General features: G+C 46.2%; 2 protein-coding genes across 4 annotated transcripts in view; one reads left to right on the top strand and one right to left on the bottom strand.

The window, feature by feature from the left end:
• LOC128404693 (NADH dehydrogenase [ubiquinone] 1 alpha subcomplex subunit 1-like) overlaps window positions 1-20,396 on the top strand; it is a 118,227-nt gene that overhangs the window by 24,554 nt on the left and 73,277 nt on the right. The gene's annotated exons all lie outside the window — the stretch shown is intronic.
• PLA1A (phospholipase A1 member A) lies at window positions 1,377-19,484 on the bottom strand. 3 transcript variants are annotated; one of them, XM_053370491.1, is made up of 11 exons: window positions 19,059-19,482; window positions 17,743-17,944; window positions 17,095-17,272; window positions 15,356-15,464; window positions 12,030-12,131; window positions 10,219-10,308; window positions 9,072-9,239; window positions 5,834-5,923; window positions 4,426-4,534; window positions 2,687-2,851; window positions 1,377-1,770 (listed from the first exon to the last, which is right to left on the bottom strand). In XM_053370491.1, exons 1-11 carry the CDS (start codon window positions 19,078-19,080, stop codon window positions 1,677-1,679), a joined length of 1,329 nt encoding a protein of 442 aa, XP_053226466.1. In that variant the 5' UTR covers window positions 19,081-19,482; the 3' UTR covers window positions 1,377-1,676. The 3 variants fall into 3 exon arrangements, with proteins under 3 accessions (XP_053226466.1, XP_053226465.1, XP_053226467.1); XM_053370490.1 differs by having other exon boundaries at window positions 19,028-19,481; XM_053370492.1 differs by lacking the exons at window positions 1,377-1,770; window positions 2,687-2,851 and adding an exon at window positions 3,065-4,055 and having other exon boundaries at window positions 19,028-19,484.

The raw sequence follows: 20,396 nt of genomic DNA, 5'->3' as shown, positions 1-20,396 counted from the left end.
TGCCTGGCGTGCTCTAGTCCAGGGGGTCACGAAGAGGCGGACACGACTAAACAACTAAACAACAACAACAACTTTTAAAGCCATCCACTGTGGAAACCATTATTGCATCTTGTGGGAGCAAATTGACTATGCACTGCGTAAATAAGGATTTTCTTTTGTCCAACATCCAGCTTCATTGGACGGGGCCAAGTCCTAATGTTATGAGAAAGAGAGAACCTCTCTCTATCCACTTTCCCCAAACCATGCACAGGTGGCGCTGTGGTCTAAACCACCGAGCATCTTGGGCTTGCCGATCAGAAGGTCGGCGGTTCAAATCCCTGCGATAGGGTGAGCTCCCGTTGCTCTGTCCTAGCTCCTGCCAACCTAGCAGTTTGAAAGCAGCCCAGTGCAAGTAGATAAATAGGTACCACTGCGGTGGGAAGGTAAATGGCATTTCTGTGCACTCTGGCTTCTGTCACAGTGTCCCATTGCGCCAAAAAGTGGTTTAGTCATGCTGGCTACATGACCCGGAAAGCTGTCTGTGGACAAACGCCGGCTCCCTCGGCCTGAAAGCGAAATGAGCACTGCAACCTCATAGTCACCTTTGACTGGACTTAACTTTCCAGGGGTCCTTTACCTTTTACCTTACCTTGCATCATGTCCCGCTTTACATTTTCTCTAAATTAAAAAGGCCCCCAAATTGCAATCTTTCCTCGTAGGGGAGTTGCTCCAGCCCCTCAGTCATTTTGGTTGTCCTTGTTTGAACCTTTTCCAGCTCCATATCCTTTTTGAGGCAAGACAACCAGAACTAGACACAGTATTCCAGGTGCGACTGCATCATAGATTTTTATAATGGCATTATGATACTGGCAGTTTTATTTCAATGACTGCGTCACAGAATTCACCTTGTTTCACAGCTACCACTCAGTGACACAACATTTTTGTTGACTATCACAACTTTCTTTCCTTGCCAATTCAGGCACCCTAAATGCAGTGCTTCTCCCCGATGGTATGCCACAGTATAGAACCTATACTATATAAACCACACAATCCTCTTCCTTTTGTTATGTTTTATTATTGACTCAGTAAATCACATAGTTGTATCCAGTGCTTTTTTTTCTGGGGGTACTCAAGGGTACGCAGTACTGGCATATTTTTTCTAGAAGAAAAGCACTGGCTGTATCCTATATTTCTTTATTGGGAGTTATGACGATTTTTTTTTTTAAATTTTAAAGCATGCAATCCTTTTTCCTTCTTACCACTTTGAATAATCTGATGTCATAATACATAATTTACGTGCTGCTTGCTTTGACATGTTAGGAAAGCATAACAGCTGCAGCAGAAGCTACAAACAGAATATCAAAGGAGACTATTAGCATCAGTGAATACCTGAGGGAAGAATAAAATCTTCCTCTCGCAGGGAGCTTCAGGATAACAGCACTACGAAACATCAAGCAAAGCAACATGTAAAGAACACAACATTAATTATGTCTAATCTACGGACAAGAATGTGCTGTGAACAAATGCACCTCACATTTGCTTCAAAGAATTCCATTCCTAAACACTGAGGGAACACGGGAACTGAGAGAATTTCTGTATCTGCATCCACTTAGTTCCCCAACAACTGGGCTTCTATCACATTTCTTATTTTAGAATATGTGCCTCCCCCCTTAGGACTCTTCTTGTTATCTCTTAGCTCAGTTGTGCTCGTCACAGGCAACGGTGAGGCCACGTAGAAGTGGGTTGTTTCGTGTCAGAGTCAGCAGCTGAGGGAGACAGAATATCTCCTTGCTGTAAAAGAAAAAGACTGAAGTTAAAGGATGCTAACAAATCCAGTGATAGGGTTGGGAGGCTTTTTGGTAAAGGTATATTAAATCAGCCAGCATGGTGACTAGAAGATTAGACAACAGCTCTCATCGTACAACTTTCATTGGCCCTTTTGAGAATTGCAGTCCAACATCTGCAGCACATCCAGCTGGTTACCCACTGCACATCTGTCCTGCGCAAGTCCAGAGCCACAGGGCCTCGGGCCTCGGACCGGCCCACCCATGAGGCAAGGGGAAGCGGCCACCTCAGGATTGTCCAGGCTGTTTTGTCAGCCTTCATTTTCATTTCATTTCACTTTTAATTTGCATACCTCTTTTCTATATTAGTCTAGAAAAGGTGATTTACAAGCTGAAGAAACAACAAAACAGGCAGCAAAGATCACGCACCTTATGATAATCTGATCCAATGCCCAAAAGTCATAATACAAACATAACTTTAAAATATACAACTTGTATCAAATAAAGCAATATTCAATTGGAATATAATAGTAAACAGTAGAATTATACGTCAGCCAATAAGGAACAGTTTACACTTAACGATTACAATAAAGAATTACTAGACTATAATCAATAAAAATAATGGAAGGTCACAATGCATAAAATACCGCAAAACATCCAAAACCATGTAAAAGGGTGGGACATGCAAGGCAGCTGTAGTGACAGGTCTCGGTTTTATATTACCAGTTTCTTCCACACAAGTGGGCATTGTTTGGCCTTTGAGAGCAACCCCTAATGAAAAGGGAAGAAATCCCTCACGTTAACCTCTTGATTGTCTGCGTGGACCCCAAACACCACAAAATAAAGACAAAAAGGCTTTCCATTCCTCACTCGGTAAAATTCCCTTGCCGGTTGAGGCCTTAGCAATCATGCATCTTGGTTACCTGGTGTCGACAGGCAGGGGAGCAGTACAGAACTGGCCCCAAACAGGAGCCTCCTCTTTATTCCTCCTCCAGGTCTTGTGACGGTACTGCAGCATCACGCTCTTCATCTGGCACAGCGGGGCAGAGTGGGTCAAGAGGCCTCTGCCTAAGGTCTGCTGCTTGGGTCTGCGAAACACAGCAAGGGGATGCGAGGGAGCAACAGGGAATTTTTGTGCATGCAGGATAAATGTGTGGGTTTTCTTTGCTCACCCAAACTTTAAGGTGTTCACAGACAATCCTTCACATGCCCCATTCACATATTTTGGGAATAATAATAATTTTTTATTTATACCCCGCCCATCTGGCTGGGTTTTCCCAGCCACTCTGGGCTGCTCCCAACAGAATATTAAAAACATGACAAGATCAAACTTTAAAAACTTCCCTAAACAGGGTTGCCTTCAGATGTCTTCTAAACATCAGATGGTTGTTTATTTCTTTAACATCTGATGGGAGGGCATTCTACAGGGCGGGTGCCACCACCGAGAAGGCCCTCTGCCTAGTTCCCTGTAGCTTCACTTCTTGCACCGATTGAAGGAACCGCCAGAAGGCCCTCGGAGCTGGACCTCAGTGTCCACACAATATTACCAGCCTTCTGTAAACAGCTCATGTTTGCCCAGCTGTTGTTCCATGTTTCCCCCCCATTCCATTTGCCCCAGGGGTGCCCAAACTTTTTTCAAAGAGGGCCAGATTTGATGAAGTGAACATGTGTGAGGGCCGACCACAGGGGCCGGACTGAACCCGCTGGTGGGCTGGATTAGGCCCCCAAAAAGGGCTGTGGACATGCCTGATTTACGCCCCCCCCCGAGCCCACTAGGAAATAGTAGCATAAACTCTACCAGTGTGTATGCCCTAGATTTCTACTTCCCAGTCCTTTGATGGGTGTGTAGTCTTTTGCACATGCAATGAGATTCTGGGAGGTTAATCCCTGCACCTCTTCACGTCCTTCCTGGGTGCACCTTCACCATTACATTTCCCTCAGAACCCATTTGTTGGTTTATTTCTTTGTATGTATTTGCGTGTCCCTTCCTCTTTCTTTGACTGTTTAGAGTTTCCTAAGCTTTACAAAAGGGAAGAGTAAAAAAAAAAAAAGGGAGGTGGGGGAGTAGCAAGGTTTCCTCCCGGGTGCAAAAAGAGGGTCAAATTGCCCAAGATTATTTCCTAGCATGTTTGGGAAGTCCCATCACCTTCCCTTTCGGTAAAATAAGAGAAGTTGCTCCACAATCTTTTTGCTCTGTCAGGTTTAGCATAGTAAACAAGCCTGCAAGGCTGGCAGCTGAAGAGCTCTTCTCTCTTGTGGCAGAAAGAACAAAGGAGTCAGATGACAAGCCTCCTGCAGGAAAGAGGGGTGTTGCTTGCCTTCCCTCAACAATCTTTATATATATATATATTACACACATTAACAACAACAACAATTTACAGTCCCATGTTTACAGCTCTAAGCAAGAGAGGCCAATTATCCAAGGGGTGGAATGAAAGAATGGTGGCCCCAATAATCAAGAACGACAACAAGAGAGTCTTGTGAAGATTCTTAGGCTGCAATCCTGTACACACTCACCTTGGAGTAAGTCACATTGGACTTAATGGGCTTTACTTTTGAACAACCATGCATAGGATTGCACGGTCAGCTAAGCAAATCTTGAAAGAAAAAGGGGACAGAGAGAATCGTGAGAAGCACATCATAATTGTCCGTTGTTACTTACATGGTGATGCTGGTGCTGAATGAGGAGTTGCTGCTGAGAAAGGCGATCTCAATGTTGGTGTCCGAAGTCCTCCTCGTCTGCAGGCGAAATTCTACCAGGCTATGATACACTAGGCAACAGAGATCACGTTTGGGGCAAAAAGCACTGAATATCTTTAGACTCCGGCTTTAACAGAAGATGGCTGCTATATCTTTTGCAAAGCCATCCATAATTTACCCCTCTTCAAACCATTTAACTGCTCCTTTGTTAAAGGTTAGAGTTAGGGTTAGGAACTGACATAATCCACGGCTCTGGATGCATTTTACAGATTTTTCAGAGCTGGTTCCTCAGCATCAGAGACCTTAACACTACAGACTGAACTTTTCTATCTCTGACCATGAACAGTTTTTACTGGAGCCAATTCACACATTCAATTCCAGCCATCAAGTGTAGAGAAATCAATTCCCGCAGCCAGCATTAGTGAAGCAGTCGCCCCCACGAGCCCCTTTCAGATCTTTCAATCGTACATGCTACATGTGCCGGGGGGAGCAGGATCATAGCAGCTGTTCCCACTCCTGACCTACACATTTATCTGAAGATGTGCACAGATCAGGGGTTGCCAGCATGGAATCAGCATGACTGAGTGTACCTCTTATGGTCTCAGTAAATATACCCTCCAAATCCATAATGCATTAGACTGTTTGCTCCTCCTGCTTAATTCCTGTTTTTATTGGCTCAGCCTCTCCTATGGTGAACATGCCCCCTTCAACCTACCCACACTTCATTGGATTCTAGGACAGGACACCTGTTTTAATTTCCATTCTGAACAGAAAAGAGGTGCAAATAGCATCTATCTGTAAGTATGGCAATGGCTGGCATAGGTTTTTTCCCTTTGGGGGACCAATGGGAAGGGGATGCCCCCACGTTTTGTGGCCCCATCTATTTTTCTTTTCTTTTAAGATGTGGAAGCCATTTTCTTTTATGCTACACCCTCTCGCCTGCCATTTTGTGTTAGGCCATGGCACTGTGGCAGCCATTTTGTACGACTAACACCCAATGCGCTTTCCTCAAAATTCCAGATGTGCTCGCTCTGGCCCCCCAAAGATTGGTAATAGATCATGGCATTGTGCTCCACCCATGCCCTACAAGTTTATTGGATAGTCTGCACAAAGCCTAGATATGTGCTCTGGGTGTCTAGAGGTCTCCCATGTGACTGAAAAAACACAGCTCCCAATCATATGGAGAGAGATGCGCATGTGCAAGTTCCATGCAGGCCTTCAAACAAATGTGCACAAGTCAGATGTGTGAGAACAGTGCGTGAGAGCCCATTCCCTACACTACATCTGTAAGGGGCTCCCTGTGGGATTTTGATATTCTCTGCTGTTGCCTTGAAATATCAAGAAAATCTCAGCCCTCGGGATGCACTCACCACAGTATGGTGCTGATGCAGCTGTGGTCAGGTAAACCTTTACCTCTGTCGATAGTTTCCCCACATGGACTCCTCCATTGTCTAGCAGTCCTAAAACAAGAATAAATGAAGTTTCTAGTCCTTATGTCAGTGAAGTATGTGAGAGGAAGGCTGAATAAGATACCCAGCAGTCAAGGGGGAAATTTTCATTCCTCAGCATAGCATAGCTAGCAGATGTAGAATATATGTGAAATGAGAAAATACATCTCTCTTGTTTTGCTTATTGTGCATGGGTATACAAACTGTCAAACGCATCTCTTAGAAGAACTTGGGTTTAGGGTATTTGGTTTGAGAGAAAGAAACAGAGTCTTTGCAGACATGTGCGCTGTATCTCTGTATGCGTCACGATGGGTGGGGTATAAACAAACAAATAAATAAATCATCACCATCACCACTGAAGATATTTCTGTAACTTTGTGTTAAGCATAAGCAAGATCAGAATCTAGATCACAAAACAAGACCTCTCTAGCCTCGTTTCTCAGACATCCCGTCTTTGGTGATTTTATTTTCCATTGTCTGAGCAAAGAGAAGGAATGAGAACAAAGCAGTTTTGTTACTAAGAGACTGTTATGGCCACATTTGCAGCTCAGGGCAGCACACATGAATTTCCTCTCATTTTATCCTCAAAACAACCCTCTGAAGTAAGGAGATGGACCAAACGGGGACCACTGAGCTTCGTGGATCCGCTGGGAATTGTGGCCAGGTCTCCTCAGCATAGCACAAGACTGGCTCACGGAGGAAGTATAAGTAAAAGCTTCAAAAATACCAATTGGGAGCAGGGGAGGTGTTTTGCTACTCCTCTGGTGTTAGCTGTCACCACAAGTAAGAGACTGTTTGCTTGAGTTGACACCCGGCACCTTGCCAAGGGTTGCCTCCTGGTCCAAACCAGAAAGGTCTGTGATTAGTAAAGCAAAAACCAGCACAGAGCCTAAGGCCTGGCTGCTTCTTTGGAGATGAGGAAGTGGTGAACTCTTTCCTCTGAACAACTTTTCCGCAATGTGAAGCAACCAATCTCTCTCACACAGAGAGACCTGCTGGTAGCTCTGCGAAGAAAAACAAAAACACCCCAAGAACAGTATATCTGAAGGAGCGTCTCCACCCCCATCGTTCAGCCCAGACACTGAGGTCTAGCACCGAGGGCCTTCTGGCAGTTCCTTCCCTGCGAGAAGCCAAGTTACAGGGAACCAGGCAGAGGGCCTTCTCGGTGGTGGCGCCCACCCTGTGGAATGCCCTCCCAACAGATGTCAAGGACATAAACAACTAATGTCCTAAATGGCCAATGGCTTCCAGTATACCTGAAAGAGCGTCTCCACCCCCATCATTCAGCCTGGACACTGAGGTCCAGTGCCGAGGGCCTTCTGGCGGTTCCCTCGTTGCGAGAAGTGAGGTTGCAGGGAATCAGACAAGGCCTTCTCTGTAGTGACACCCGCCCTGTGGAACGCCCTCCCATCAGATGTCGAGGAAATAAACAACTATCTGACTTTTAGAAGACATCTGAAGGCCAGTGGCGTAGCGTGGGGGGTGCAGGGGGGGCCGGCCGCACCGGGCGCAACATCTGGGGGTTAGGGTTAGGGGGCACAAATCCACGAGTTAGGGGGCGCAAATCCACGGGTTAGGGGGCGCAAATTACTTGCCTTGCCCCGGGTGCTGACAACCCACGCTACGCCACTGCTGAAGGCAGCCCTGTTTAGGGAAGCTTTTAATGTTTGATGTATTACAGTATTTTAATTTTTTTGGAAGCTGCCCAGAGTGGCTGGGGAAGCCCAGCCAGATGGGCGAGGTATAAATAATAAATTATTATTATTATTATTATTATTATTATTATTATTATTACAGCACCTGTACCTGCGTTTCCCCCTCTCCTTACAGACCTAAGAGCAGCTGGGGTGGGGGGTGGGAGGTCTGGTTCTCTCCAAGCCTTTAACCAGAGAAGGGATCAGGTATTTCCCATTCCAACACCTGCCCAGCCTTAGTCGGAAGGGATGTAGTAGGAAATGGTAGGAAATAACTCATCCCTGTGATATCTCTGTGGCGACCAGAGTGTGGGAAAGCCAAGTGGTAGTAAAAACCAGAGAAACTCTGGCTTGAGCTCAGTATAGAGTACAAGGCAAGACAAGTGGCTTTTTACTTGAGGGGATATCAGGAAGACAAGGACAGTTGTAGCTCGGAAGTCAAACGGAATCCGTTCTGGAAGTCCATTCGACTTCCAAAACATTCAGAACCCAAAGTGCGACTTCTGATTGGCTTCAGGAAGCTCCTGCAGCCAATTGGAAGCCACAGAAGCCCCGTCAGACGTTTGGCTTCCAAAAGAACATTCGAAAACTGGAACACTCACTTCCGGTTTCCGATCATTTGAGAGCAGGAACTCCCAAGGCGTTTGGGAGCCGAGGTACGACTGTACTTCATTTTGGGTCTCTTTTATACATGAATGCCTACGGTACAGATAAAGGCACACAAATTGGATCTCCAGACCACTAAATGTGGATCCCAAACTGGACTGCAGTTCTAGATCTGATTATCGGTCACCTCAAATTCTGCCATGTGCGCAGGCAGGCAGTTCATGGGTACCAAACACACTCACTTTGGCTCACCTGTGTCGCAGCTCAGGAGGGGGAGATCACCTGGCTGGGTTACCTGTCTCATGTTTCCCCTCCTCTGCCGCTTGAGAGGATGGCCACCAAGGGGGGGGGGGCAAGGGCTGACTTTTCTCACTCTGCATGGCGTCAAAGAAGCCCGCTTCATAACCCATGCTTTGAGACTTGTTTAGCAACTAACCATTTAAACCAGAATTTCTGATTTGCAGGCATTGCGGAGAATATTTAACTCTGAAAGGATTCCCCGCAGACCTCTTTCTCCTGGCCACACAGGATGCAGGAGGGTGTGAGCCTGGTGCTGCTTTGCTGAGGCTGATTCATAGTGTCAAGCAAAGCAACTTACGAAACCATCGATTCGGGCTATTTAATCTTGCATCCTGCCATTCAGAGTTTATGCCTGCAATTCCGTCTATTTCCTACCTGTGTAGAAATTACAACATGATTGTTAAGGATAGTAAGACTTCAGCTCCACTCCTGACAGTCAAGACTGGATCCCTGGCACCTCTCCTACACTCAAAATTTCCAGCCAAATTCCGGATTTCTGGATCCCCCTGCATGCCTGATGCCGCTTCTAATTCATCCAAGAGTCAAGCTGGGGAACATACCTATTGTTGGGCAGGAGAGGGGGAAAGGGTTAAAACAGTCCAAGCAGTGGCCAGTTAAGAAATCCTTGTAACTCGTGCAAGGGAAAGCCATCATGGGGCAGGGGTCAGTCAAGGCGCTGATGTAGAAATGCACCGATCTCATATGGTCGCAGATCAGGTAGTTATAGCCTGAAGAAGAGAAAAACAGCATATGAAATGAGGCAAGCACTCCTGATTATCAACTCAGCGGGTGGAATAGCATTTCTCACCTTTGGCAAAGACTGTGCACCCAGAAGCACTGGGTTGCCATACGTCTGGGAAAACCCAGACATGTCCTCTTTTCGGGGGCCAACACGCCCATCAGGGCGGATTTTTACATTTTAAAGGAAATGTCTGGGGTGTTTTCAGATTTTGGGGGGCTTGGAATCCACCCAGAGTAGAATTGTTGTTGTTGTTACAACAGAAAGTGTCAAAAATATTTATAGGAATCTGATCTCAATGTAAACATCAGCATAAATACATGGAGCACCATATGGGGTGAAATATAATTTAAGGCTATATCAGCCCATATTATTTTACCACTTAGTTACGTTTCTCTAAATAAGTATCAGAGAAAATTCAATAAAACTAGTGCACATATAACACACCAGTTAAGCTATGAAACTCAATCCCGCGTGTCGTGGAGAGTCTCTACAACAATTAACTTTAACTACCTTTGGCTTTTTAGAGATTTAAGATGTACGGGTATTTCTCTTTCTGCTTAGTTTCAATGTATCCATGTGGGGTTTATTATCTATTTGTTTGCCCTGGGCAACAAGATAAAGTGACCAACAAATTTAATAAAAACGAAATAATAAATTGAGGAACTTGCTACCATGGGTTGTATTCATGGCTAAGTGAATATGGACATCAGTGCAAAGATTTCTGCCTTTGTGGATCCTGCTGCCTGAGGCAGCCGCCTCACCTTGCCTTGTGGGTGGGCCGGCCCAGCTGGCAAACCTGCTACTACTTTGACAGCACTCACTGGAATGAGAGAGAGGGGCAAAAGCAGGACTTGAATAGAGGGACCTCCTGATATAGTCTACCTCCATTTCATTGAAAACTTGCCATGATAAATGGTTAGGAGTGATGAATGGCAATGAAAAGCAGCTTCTATTAGTAAGCTTACCAGATGATATAAAACGGGGACATCCAGGCTGATCTCTGCCACCATTGACATAGTAATCAATGTGGCCAACAGGTATCCGGATACCAAAATCTGAAAGAAGACCTGAGTTAGGATTGCACTTCTATCTTGCATTCAAAATATTCCATCTGGATATTCAGGGCAAAGTCCCAGTTAGAAGGGTTGACCACAAATGGAAAATCCATTAACCTAATTCACAAAACCTTTGTGTGTGTGTACACGCATGTGCGCGCGCGCACGCACACACACACACATATGGGAGAGGAAGAGATCTTATCATAAGAAAACCTGGTGTGCTCTGGTCCAGGGGGTCACGAAGAGTCGGACACGACTAAACGATTAAACAACAACAAAACAATGTGGTGCAAATCTATAAAATAGACTTTTTATTACAATTTGTAGACTTTAGTAATGTTAATATAAATGCTAAATATAGCAAAGGGAAAGTATTAGCACCCAGAAATTAATAACATACACTAACAAAGCACACACTAACAGTCACCCAGCAGTTGTTTATAACTATTCTTAACTGATCATTTTATTGTTTTAACCATTTTGCAAAGTGATCTGAGGTTTTATTGCACCCACATTGTATGTTTATCTTGTGAAATAATAATAATAATAATAAAGCTTAAATACAGTAGTGCAATTCACTGTTGTGTGCCAGCCAGAATGGGAGAAAGACTACTCGTATAGGGAAAAAGGCACTGTTATATGTACCCCAATCTCTGAGTGGTGAGAGATTTCAGGGTTGTGAGAGCATATCATGGGTTTGATTTCACTGGGATGCAGGTCACTGGTTTCTTTATGATATATGGCTTTAATTACACACACATATAAGCTGGAGGGTTTCACAGCATTAACACTCCAGCCAAACTTATCTCCCAGTTAGCTTTCTTTGTACTCAGCGCAGAGAACAAATCTAGCCTCTCTGTGGCTTCCCAGCTCCAGGTGAGACTAGATAAAGGCCAGCCCTTGCTCTCCTACCTATAAGAGGACATGTTCTCCAGTCAGGCAAGCAGGTGGAGGAACGACCTGCCCTCTCCTTCTCAAAGCATCACTGGCTTCTATGGCAAGACACTTGTACTTGAACAACATTTTAGACATGTAAAAAGGACTTAGCCGGGGGCATTAACTGGTTCAACCACTTCAGCAGTTCCTTCTACTACAGGCTACCATCTTACAGATATAAAATAATAGGCTTTGAAGGGACCTAGAGATATCTCCATCTCTCCCCTTTGCTTATTTTATATTATAAGCTCCTTGAGAACAGGGGTTTGCCTACATTTGCCTGTGGAACTCTGTAAGGCACAACATATACAGTCGTACCTTGGAAGTCGAATCGAATCTGTTCCGGAAGTCGTTTCGACTTCTCAAACGTTCGGAAACCAAGGTGCGACTTCTGATTGGAACTTCCTGCAGCCAATCGGAAGCCGCATCAGACGTTCAAGTTCCAAAGAACACTCACTTCAGGTTTGTGGCGTTTGGGAGCCAAAACGTTAAACTCGCAATGCATTCAGGATCCGAGACACGACTGTACTGATGGCAGTCACAAAAAGTGAGCAGCCAAATTATCTTCTCCTGGCCAGGAATAGAGAGTGGTAGGGACAAGATTCACAAAGTGGCCACCTTGATTAGAGAGCTTGGACCTCCTGCACGTTCACCACTGCAGGAAGCAGGGTGTTTTGGTTGGTATCTTCATGAAACTCGGCTCCAGCTCCCCACACTGCAGAAGGAGGGGCCAACAAAGGGCTTGGGAAGCCTCATGGGCTTGGCCAATGCAAGTAACGTACTGTCTGCATCCGTGTGAATGGCTTCCACAAAGACAGCATCTCCCGGATCTAGGCGCTCTTCGCGGCTGGCCTTGGTATACTTGGGCCCTGCAGGATCCAGACCTGGAATATGGAGGAAAAACAGAGTACTACTATGCTCTGGGAAGTCTGTGGCTAGGGCTGGATTCTAGACACACCAAAGAGGCGATTCAGTTCAACGCGTGGTAAACTCATACAGGGAAATCCGGTAGGGAAAGATGGGACTCCACAGCGCCATCTAGTGTCACAGTGTTATATTGCACATACAACGCATATAAAACACTTTTTCTTTACCAATCTGGTCCTTGATCTCTCAACTACAGTGGTACCTCGGGTTAAGTACTTAATTTGTTCCGGAGGTCCGTTCTGAACCTGAAACTGTTCTTACCTGAAGCACCACTTTAGCTAATGGGACCGCCACGATCTCTTCACTTCCTCCTGACCTCCCTTCCAGATATGCTTGCCCACTCGCTACCCTGCTTTCAGCAAGTCAATATGTCTAGCTCCAGCTTATATGGGTGGGGGTACAGATTGTGATGACTCCGTGATGCAGGGACGGGCGGAGAGATTCTGCAAACTCTCAGAGGTCTTTGCTACAAAGTCCCCCACCTTTGGAAACTTTCTGGCTGAAATATACTCAGAGTCGAGAGTGGATTTCATGCTCTTTATTCAGCTCATAGTGGTGAGGAGGAATGGAAGTCCCCTCAGAGTATCTGCTTTATATACATTATTTACACAATGGGAGCACATGATTGACTAATTCCGGAATTCTCCTGTAGGCCAATCAGGTTGTGGATTCACTTCCATCTTGGAGCTGGATTGGGTGGCCCCTGCAGACCAATCATACTGCTGCATTGTTCTAGGACCAATCAGACTGCTGCATTCTGAATCCTATTGTTCTAGGACCAATCAGGCTGCTGTATTCTGAATCCTATTGTTCTAGGACCAATCAGACTGCTGCATTTTGGATCCTATTCAACTCAGTACATAACACTGGCCCTGTTTGCTCCCGCCCCTCGATGCTGGAGTAGCCTGGGCGCCCTCAGTAGCTTCCCACCCCATGCAAGAGGCCTCTCTCTAGGCTCAGGGCTGATCACTAGATGAGAGCAGAGGGCAGCCCCGGAGCTCTGAGGTTTCAGTGGTTGGACCAGAAGAGCCAAAAGATGCCCCCATCTTGGCCAAACCTGAATAGGCTTCGAGAGGAACAGGAGCAATGGCGCCCCCTCAGCCCGGCCTCCATTTTGCTTGCCTCCCGCTGGGCCACCTTCCAGGGGCCACCACATAATTTTGCTGCCCTCCTAAAATGCCCCCTGAGGAGTGTGCCCCCTTTTACGTCCCCCTCCAGACGTGGCCCTGGTGAGAGAAATTATAAATATAGCGACTAGAGAGCCCTGGGTGAAATATGCCCAGAGTCAGATTTCCGCTAGCACCCTGGGTTCAGCAACTTGGGCGTTCAAAGGAGGAAAAGGTTTTGATGTTGTGCAAAGTGTGTAATTGCAGTTCCTTCCTCTGCAGGAAGATCTACTGCAAGAAAGACAAAAGCAGACCAGAAAATGTCTCAGGAGAGGTGCACTGATGCTCCTTCCAAACATGTAAAGGTTTGTAAATCTCTCTTTGCCTCATCTCGCCCCTCAGGCATACATATTGCGGCTTTAAGTTCTATGTACTGAGCCCCAGCTCAGCAGGTCTCTAGCTCAGCCAAAGTGCCCTTGCAGCAGTTTAGCCCAAGAATCAGACTCTCTTATGGATCCTGGATTTTTTGGCTTGTGCTATAATCCTCAACATTTTGTAGTGGCTATTAAACATCTGTGTGCATCCTACATTTTTCTCAACATCAACTTTTTTTCTTAATACACTGTGCCAAATACTTTAGCTATTCCAATTAATTCTATAAATATTGAACTAAAGAGGCATCAATATCCCTTCCAGCCCTTGATTTTGTGAATGTGTTTGTGTGTGTGTGTGATTTTTATTAATTTTTCTGTTTTACAATTTAAAACACTTGTTTTACATCCTTAAGATATCAATGACTTTCCTTCTTCTCTTTCCATGGTTCATTTTACATATCATAAGTCCCTGCATATTTTACAAAAACTATACCATTCAGTATTCCATTATTACATCCATCAAAATTGTTGAATTTATCCTTACCTCTCTCGCCCTGACCTAGCCACTGTGATCCACGCGACGGTCACCTCCAGACTGGATTATTGTAACTCGCTCTACGTGGGGCTGCCCTTAAGACTGACCCAGAAACTCCAGCGGGTGCAGAATGCCGCGGCGAGACTCCTTACGGGGTCTTCGCTGCGAGACCACATTCATCCGGTGCTATACCAACTGCACTGGCTCCCGGTGGAGTACAGGATCAGGTTTAAGGTGCTGGTTTTAACCTTTAAAGCCCTATATGGCCTAGGACCCTCGTACCTACGGGACCGCCTCTCCTGGTATGTCCCACAGAGGAATTTACGGTCTTCAAATAAAAACATCTTGAAGGTCCCAGGCCACAGAGAAGTTAGGCTGGCCTCAACTAGAGCCAGGGCTTTTTCGGCTGTGGCTCCGACCTGGTGGAACGCTCTGTCGCAAGAGACCAGGGCCCTGCGGGACTTGACATCTTTCCGCAGGGCCTGCAAGACAGAGCTGTTCCGCCAGGCCTTTGGCCAGGGCGCAGCCTGACTCCCTCCATCGGCAATCTTCGCGGAGCTCTGGCCCAATGGTGGCCAGTGGCTTGATTTGAATTAATTTTATAATGAATGATTTTAGAGTGTTGTTTGTGCTGTACTTTTGTACTGTTTTATTGTTGTTAGCCGCCCTGAGCCCGGCTTCTGCCGGGGAGGGCGGGATATAAATAAAATTTATTATTATTATTATTATTAATTCTGCCAGTGTTTTCAGCTGTATACAATTATTTCCCATATATTCAATATATTTCCCATATATTCCCATATATTCAATAAACGTTTTCCAATCTTTTTTCAACACGTTCTTCTTGTTCTCTTATTCTGTATGTGAAGTCTGTGAGTTGTGCATAATCTGTCAACTTGTCTTTCTTCTTGGGACCTCACTCATTTTCTGTTTTTGGGCTAACCAAACATGGGCTACAGTGGGAACATACATAAATAATCTCAAAAAAGGTTTAAGAGGTTATCCAGCCCTTGATTTTTGATTGTGGATATGTCAAACTAGTCAAACCAGTAGGATAGCTAGAAATCACCTCGATAGATGTAATGGCAAAGTGGCCAAGAATCCTTCATTTCAGATTTCCCCCCCCATGGGCTAATATAGACGTTTTCGCTTTTTATTCTCCTTACCAGTAATCCTTCCCAGTCGGCCTTCAAAGAAATGGCCTACCAAACCCCCGGCATGGGCTCCAAGGCTCACCCCAATAAGGTGGATGGATTTCTCAGGCACTCCCAAGTCCTGAAAAGTTAGGATGAAGAGGATTAATTGACGCAATTTCGTCATTTTTCTTCCCTAAAGCCCTCCAGAGGTTCCGGTAGATCTCATCACTGCTGCCTTCCCTTTGTCTTGCAAGCCTTTTGGTTGGATGGTCACTCGCAACAGCTCCCCACATGTACAGCACATAGGAAAGCATCAGAAGAGGGGCTGGTTAGAAAGCAAATCTATCAGTGGCATAGCATGTGTTGCTAGCACCCCGGGCAAGGCAAGGATTGCTCCTCCTAACCTCCTTGCAGGCGTTGTGCAGGAGGCAACAAGGGAGCTTCGCTGTGCCCCTGCGGTGGCCACTCCTCATGGAGGCCGCTTGCCAGTTGCTGCGTTCACCCGCTCAGCGAGCTCCTGCTGGGAGCATCAGCTGGTATTCCTGGGCAGGCTTGGTGGCGTCCCAGCTGCACCAGAGCCACAGCTGCAGCAGGCCTAGGAGGAGGAGGGTGGTGGAGAGCTGGCCAAGGCACCAAGCACAGCCCTCCCTGGCCATCTCTCCTCGGCCGCACAAGGACAGGTGCCAGCCGATCCCAGCTGAGTGGGCAGCTCTCCTCTCCGTGCTCCCGCCACGGGGTGCATGCTTTTCTGGCCAGCAGCAGTTCTGCGTGTGGCAGGCGTCCCTTCACTGGCCGTGAGGAGAAGGAGGCACCGTTGCAGCCCTCAAGATCCAGGCCGCGTGTGACTTGCCTCCCAGCGGCTCTGGAAGGCAGCAGCCACACGAGGGAGCCTGTCGTGGGGGCGCTGGGTTGTGCCCTGTCAGAATTTTGTCCCCGGGGCCACGGCCCCCCTTGCCCCACCCTGCTATGCCACTGGAGGCTATAGAATGAAAAGTTGAAGAGGAAGAAAGGAAGAGAAGGAAGAGAGGAAATGGACACACTGAGAGAGAGGAAAAGGAGAAGTCCCCTAGGGCTTCTGTTGAGCTTTCTAGCCCCTCTGCTTCACACTCATGCATGCACACACACAGACACACACACAAATAGTCCACTCCTTTCCTTCCTATCAAGTCTCCAGCTGAACCCAGAAGTCTCTCATCCCTCCTCTGTGGGAAAAGGATCAGTTTTGGGCTTTAAAGAATGTTAGAAAGAGAGAATAAAAGGGTCAATATTTTTGAAAGTCATAACAGTTAACCAGGAACAGAGAGGAAGGGGATGAGTGGGGAAGCTGTTAGAGGAATAAATGAATATGAAAGGAGTGTGGAGCAGAGATGGAAACTGGCAGGTTGCAGGTGGGAATAGGACACAAACTTAGTATTAGAGGAGAAGAAATGACAGGAGATGAGTAAAAAGGTTGTGGGGTTTTTTTGAGAAGCATGGAGGGGGAGGGAAAATATAAACTAAAATCTTCTCAGAACTTAGAGCCTCTGGACCTGCAGATTCCTTCTATAATAGGGAGTCTGAGACAATGTCTTTACCCAGCTTAGGGAATGCTGAAGTGTGGAACACCCTGAGGTGGCAAAGAGTTTAACAACTTTCAGGGAGGGATTAGATATATAGAGAAAATTATGTCTGTAATTGCCAGTTGATTATGCTCCTCTCCACTCCCATTTTGTAGCTGGTTGGCCCATTTCAGTGAAACCCCCCAAACTCAGAAATACATTTCCACCTACCAGCAACTTGCGAATAAAATTGGCTATTTCTAGTGCCAACTTCATCACATTTTCCACTGCGGCATAATAGGCTGCTGTGCTGCCGTGGACCCAGTCGACAGCAATCACGTTGGCTTGGGTGGCCTGCAGCAAGGCCTTAATCAGCCCGTCTATCCAGGAGGGCTTTGTCCCCAGGACCCTGAGAAGACAGAAGCAAGGGAAGAAGGCAGGAGCTCATGCAATGCTGACTTTTGCACTGGGGGGGCTGGAGCACTGCACCCCCCAAAGTGGGAGAAGCCTGAATTCCAGCAGATAACTGTGTTTCGTTTTGCATATTGTTTGTGGAAGTACAAATTAGGGAGTTTCACAAGCTATTAAAATGTGAACCGAACCAAACTCTTCCGGCATCCCTAGTTGCTGCACATGCTTCTTGAACATGCAGCCAGCAGAATACAATGGGTGAGCACATTGGCGAGAAGGCAGCGCCAGCTTGTAACATGCAAGGGGGTTCATATGAAAACCCCGACTGCTAGGTTTTCGATGGCTGGTCTTGTGCTTCACCTTGGGCCATCGAAAGTCCCCACACAAATGGAAAAGCTGTAAACAAGGAAAATGGCTGCCACTTAATCTAACTTTAGCTTGAGCATCCATTTTTTTAAATGTTTGTACCTGAAACCATGGATTATTACTTTGGTTCCCAAGGTGGCATTGAAACTGGAGTTCTGCAGGTCCTCCCGTGTGGAGAGCAGCTGTCCACAGCTGGGGTTGGAAGAGGAGAACAGGAGAAACTGAACTTTGAGACTGCTGCCGCGCAATAAGCTTGCAGACTGGAAATCGGTGCATGCTTGGCTTCTTGTAATATTTTCAGACCCTGAAATGAGATGTAAGCAAAGTACGCACAGCCAGCTGTTATGTAACAAAAACACTAAATAAAACTTGTGTGGCATTATTAAATGGTGCTTCAAACACCAAGGATCCGTTTCCACAGTTTGCATAGCTTCTCTGAAGCTTCCCACATCCCATCTCTTTAACTATGCACAAGAAAAGTTGTTGAAAGTCTTAGAGACAACTTTGGAGAAATCGTTTTTGTCTGGACTCTTCTGGGAAAGTGAAGATTTCAGCCTAGATTCTGATCTTATTTGGCCAACACTGGGGTGGCGGGAGGACTTCTATAGAAAATTTATGCTGTGAAACCTTCAGACTGCCCCTCCAATGCTACTCTCTCCTCAAGGATACAATAATATGTCAGGGGATCAAACAGGCCACCCCACCCCACCCCAAAATCACAACCTCAACATTCCATGGCTCAGCTTCCCTCTGCACAGGTAAGAAAAGCTACTGCATGCAAGACCCTGGTGGGGTGTTTTGAATAAATCTCATTTTTAATCAATCTTATTTTTTTGCTTTCAAACTGAGAGGTGCAAGGGCCACCCAGGTTTGGTTTTAGATGATGATGGTGATGATCTACTGTTGGTATTAGATAACAGAATCTGACAAAAGAAATAATATTAATCTTCATTTTCTTTGTATTTTTACCTTTCCCCCACCCATTTCTTCTCAAGTAAATAGTCCATCTCCTTTTCAAACTCTGTTTGCCCAACTGCACAAAGCTTAGTTCCCAGCGCACATATTTTCCCACTGCACAAAATGTTTCTGGCCCTGCAGCAGAACAGATCCTGAGGGGGCCAGGTTGCCGCCCTTTGCTTTACTGCAGCCTGTCTCCTTTAACCTGCGCTACTTGGGCCTGCAAAAAAAGAGGAGTACTGAGCATATGATTGAGAGCTCAGCTGGAGAGATCACCAGTTGTGCACCTTTATCTCAACCCACCTGCACGTTCTGCATGCCTTCGTTTGCATTACTGTTTGCTGAGCTCACTGTCAAAATGCACCATGGTCAGAGGCATCCTGGCTCTCTCCACTTCTGCCATTCAAACTCCTGCCAGTATCTTCCTTACCTGCACCAACAAAGATGAAAAGCAGTCGTACCATGATCGTTAAGGCAGGACATCTCCTTGGGTCAGTAACCATCTTCCCTGTTGGGTCCTTCGTGGTTGTAGTAGATGAACGGGTGTGTGAGCTAAAGCCCAGTGGATCAGTTTGGGGTCTTGGTTAATGGTCAACAGGCACTGAGGCTTGGGACACTAGCAGCTCCTTTCCCCTTTGCAACAATCGGTTGAATCCAGGCGTCAGCTCAGCAGGAGGAGTTCCAAGTGCTGTTTTCTATGCATTTCAATGACCCCTCTGTTCAGACCGCTGGACAAACACTGGTGAATCAAAGCCACACAACCATCTGGCAGAGAGTCAAAGCACTGTTTACTAACTCTGTTTCAAAAGATAGGGATGGAATGAAGCTGTTGATTGGCGGCCTCAGATCAATGGCAAGAGGCTGCGCAGAAGACGCTGCAAAGTCTATCTCCAAGGGCACTTTGTACCCAGTGAATTAATTTCTCAAGCTGCTGCTCTGCCTTACATCTGAAAGTAACAAATGCCCAATTTAGGCAAAGGATTGATTGCCCTGAAGGTACAACACCAGAATTTGCCCTTCTAGGATTGTGTCAGGCAATTAGGATTCCCTGCAATGTGTGAAGGACTGCAGCTGAGGAAATATTAATGTTTTGAACCTCGGATAGCTCTCTCGTCTGTCCCCTCGTGTCTGCCTGTGTTATTTATTGGTGGGTGGGGGTAAATAAAACTAGGCATCATAGGAGCCATCTCCTAGGGGCCGTGGGGGCTTTGGCCCCCTCTATGAAATATTTGAGGGGGCCGGGCCCCCACAAAGATGATGTGCATTCCCATTCAAATGGTGTGTGTGTGTGTACTGCGCCATGTGATCAGTTATGTGGGGGACCCCCACAATAATTTATTCAAGTTGGCACCCCTGCTAGGTATGTTTTTGTTTGCCTTAGTTAGCAGCTCAAAATTTCATTGCACAACAAGGGGTTCTGTGTACAGTGGTACCTCGGGTTACATACGCTTCAGGTTACATATGCTTCAGGTTAGACTCTGCTAATCCAGAAATAGTACCTTGGGTTAAGAACTTTGCTTCAGGATAAGAACAGAAATTGTGCTCCGGCAGCGTGGCAGCAGTGGGAGGCCCCATTAGCTAAAGTGGTGCTTCAGGTTAAGAACAGATTCAGGTTAAGTATGGACATCCGGAACGAATTAAGTACTTAATCTGAGGTACCACTGTATTGGGGACCGCCTTATGTCAAGATGCACTTCTATACTGTTTGCATTTTTAGTGTTTTTGTGATGACCAAAGGTTTCTAACAAATAAACTTGGCTAGCTGCTGACTCCCTGTGCTGCTCTGCTCTCTCTCATTC

Source organism: Podarcis raffonei, chromosome 17, assembly GCF_027172205.1.
Source record: "Podarcis raffonei isolate rPodRaf1 chromosome 17, rPodRaf1.pri, whole genome shotgun sequence".
Classification (NCBI taxonomy): Eukaryota; Metazoa; Chordata; class Lepidosauria; order Squamata; family Lacertidae; genus Podarcis; species Podarcis raffonei.
The sequence above is the reverse complement of the archived record's forward strand: the minus strand, read 5'-3'. Positions and strand labels throughout refer to the sequence as shown.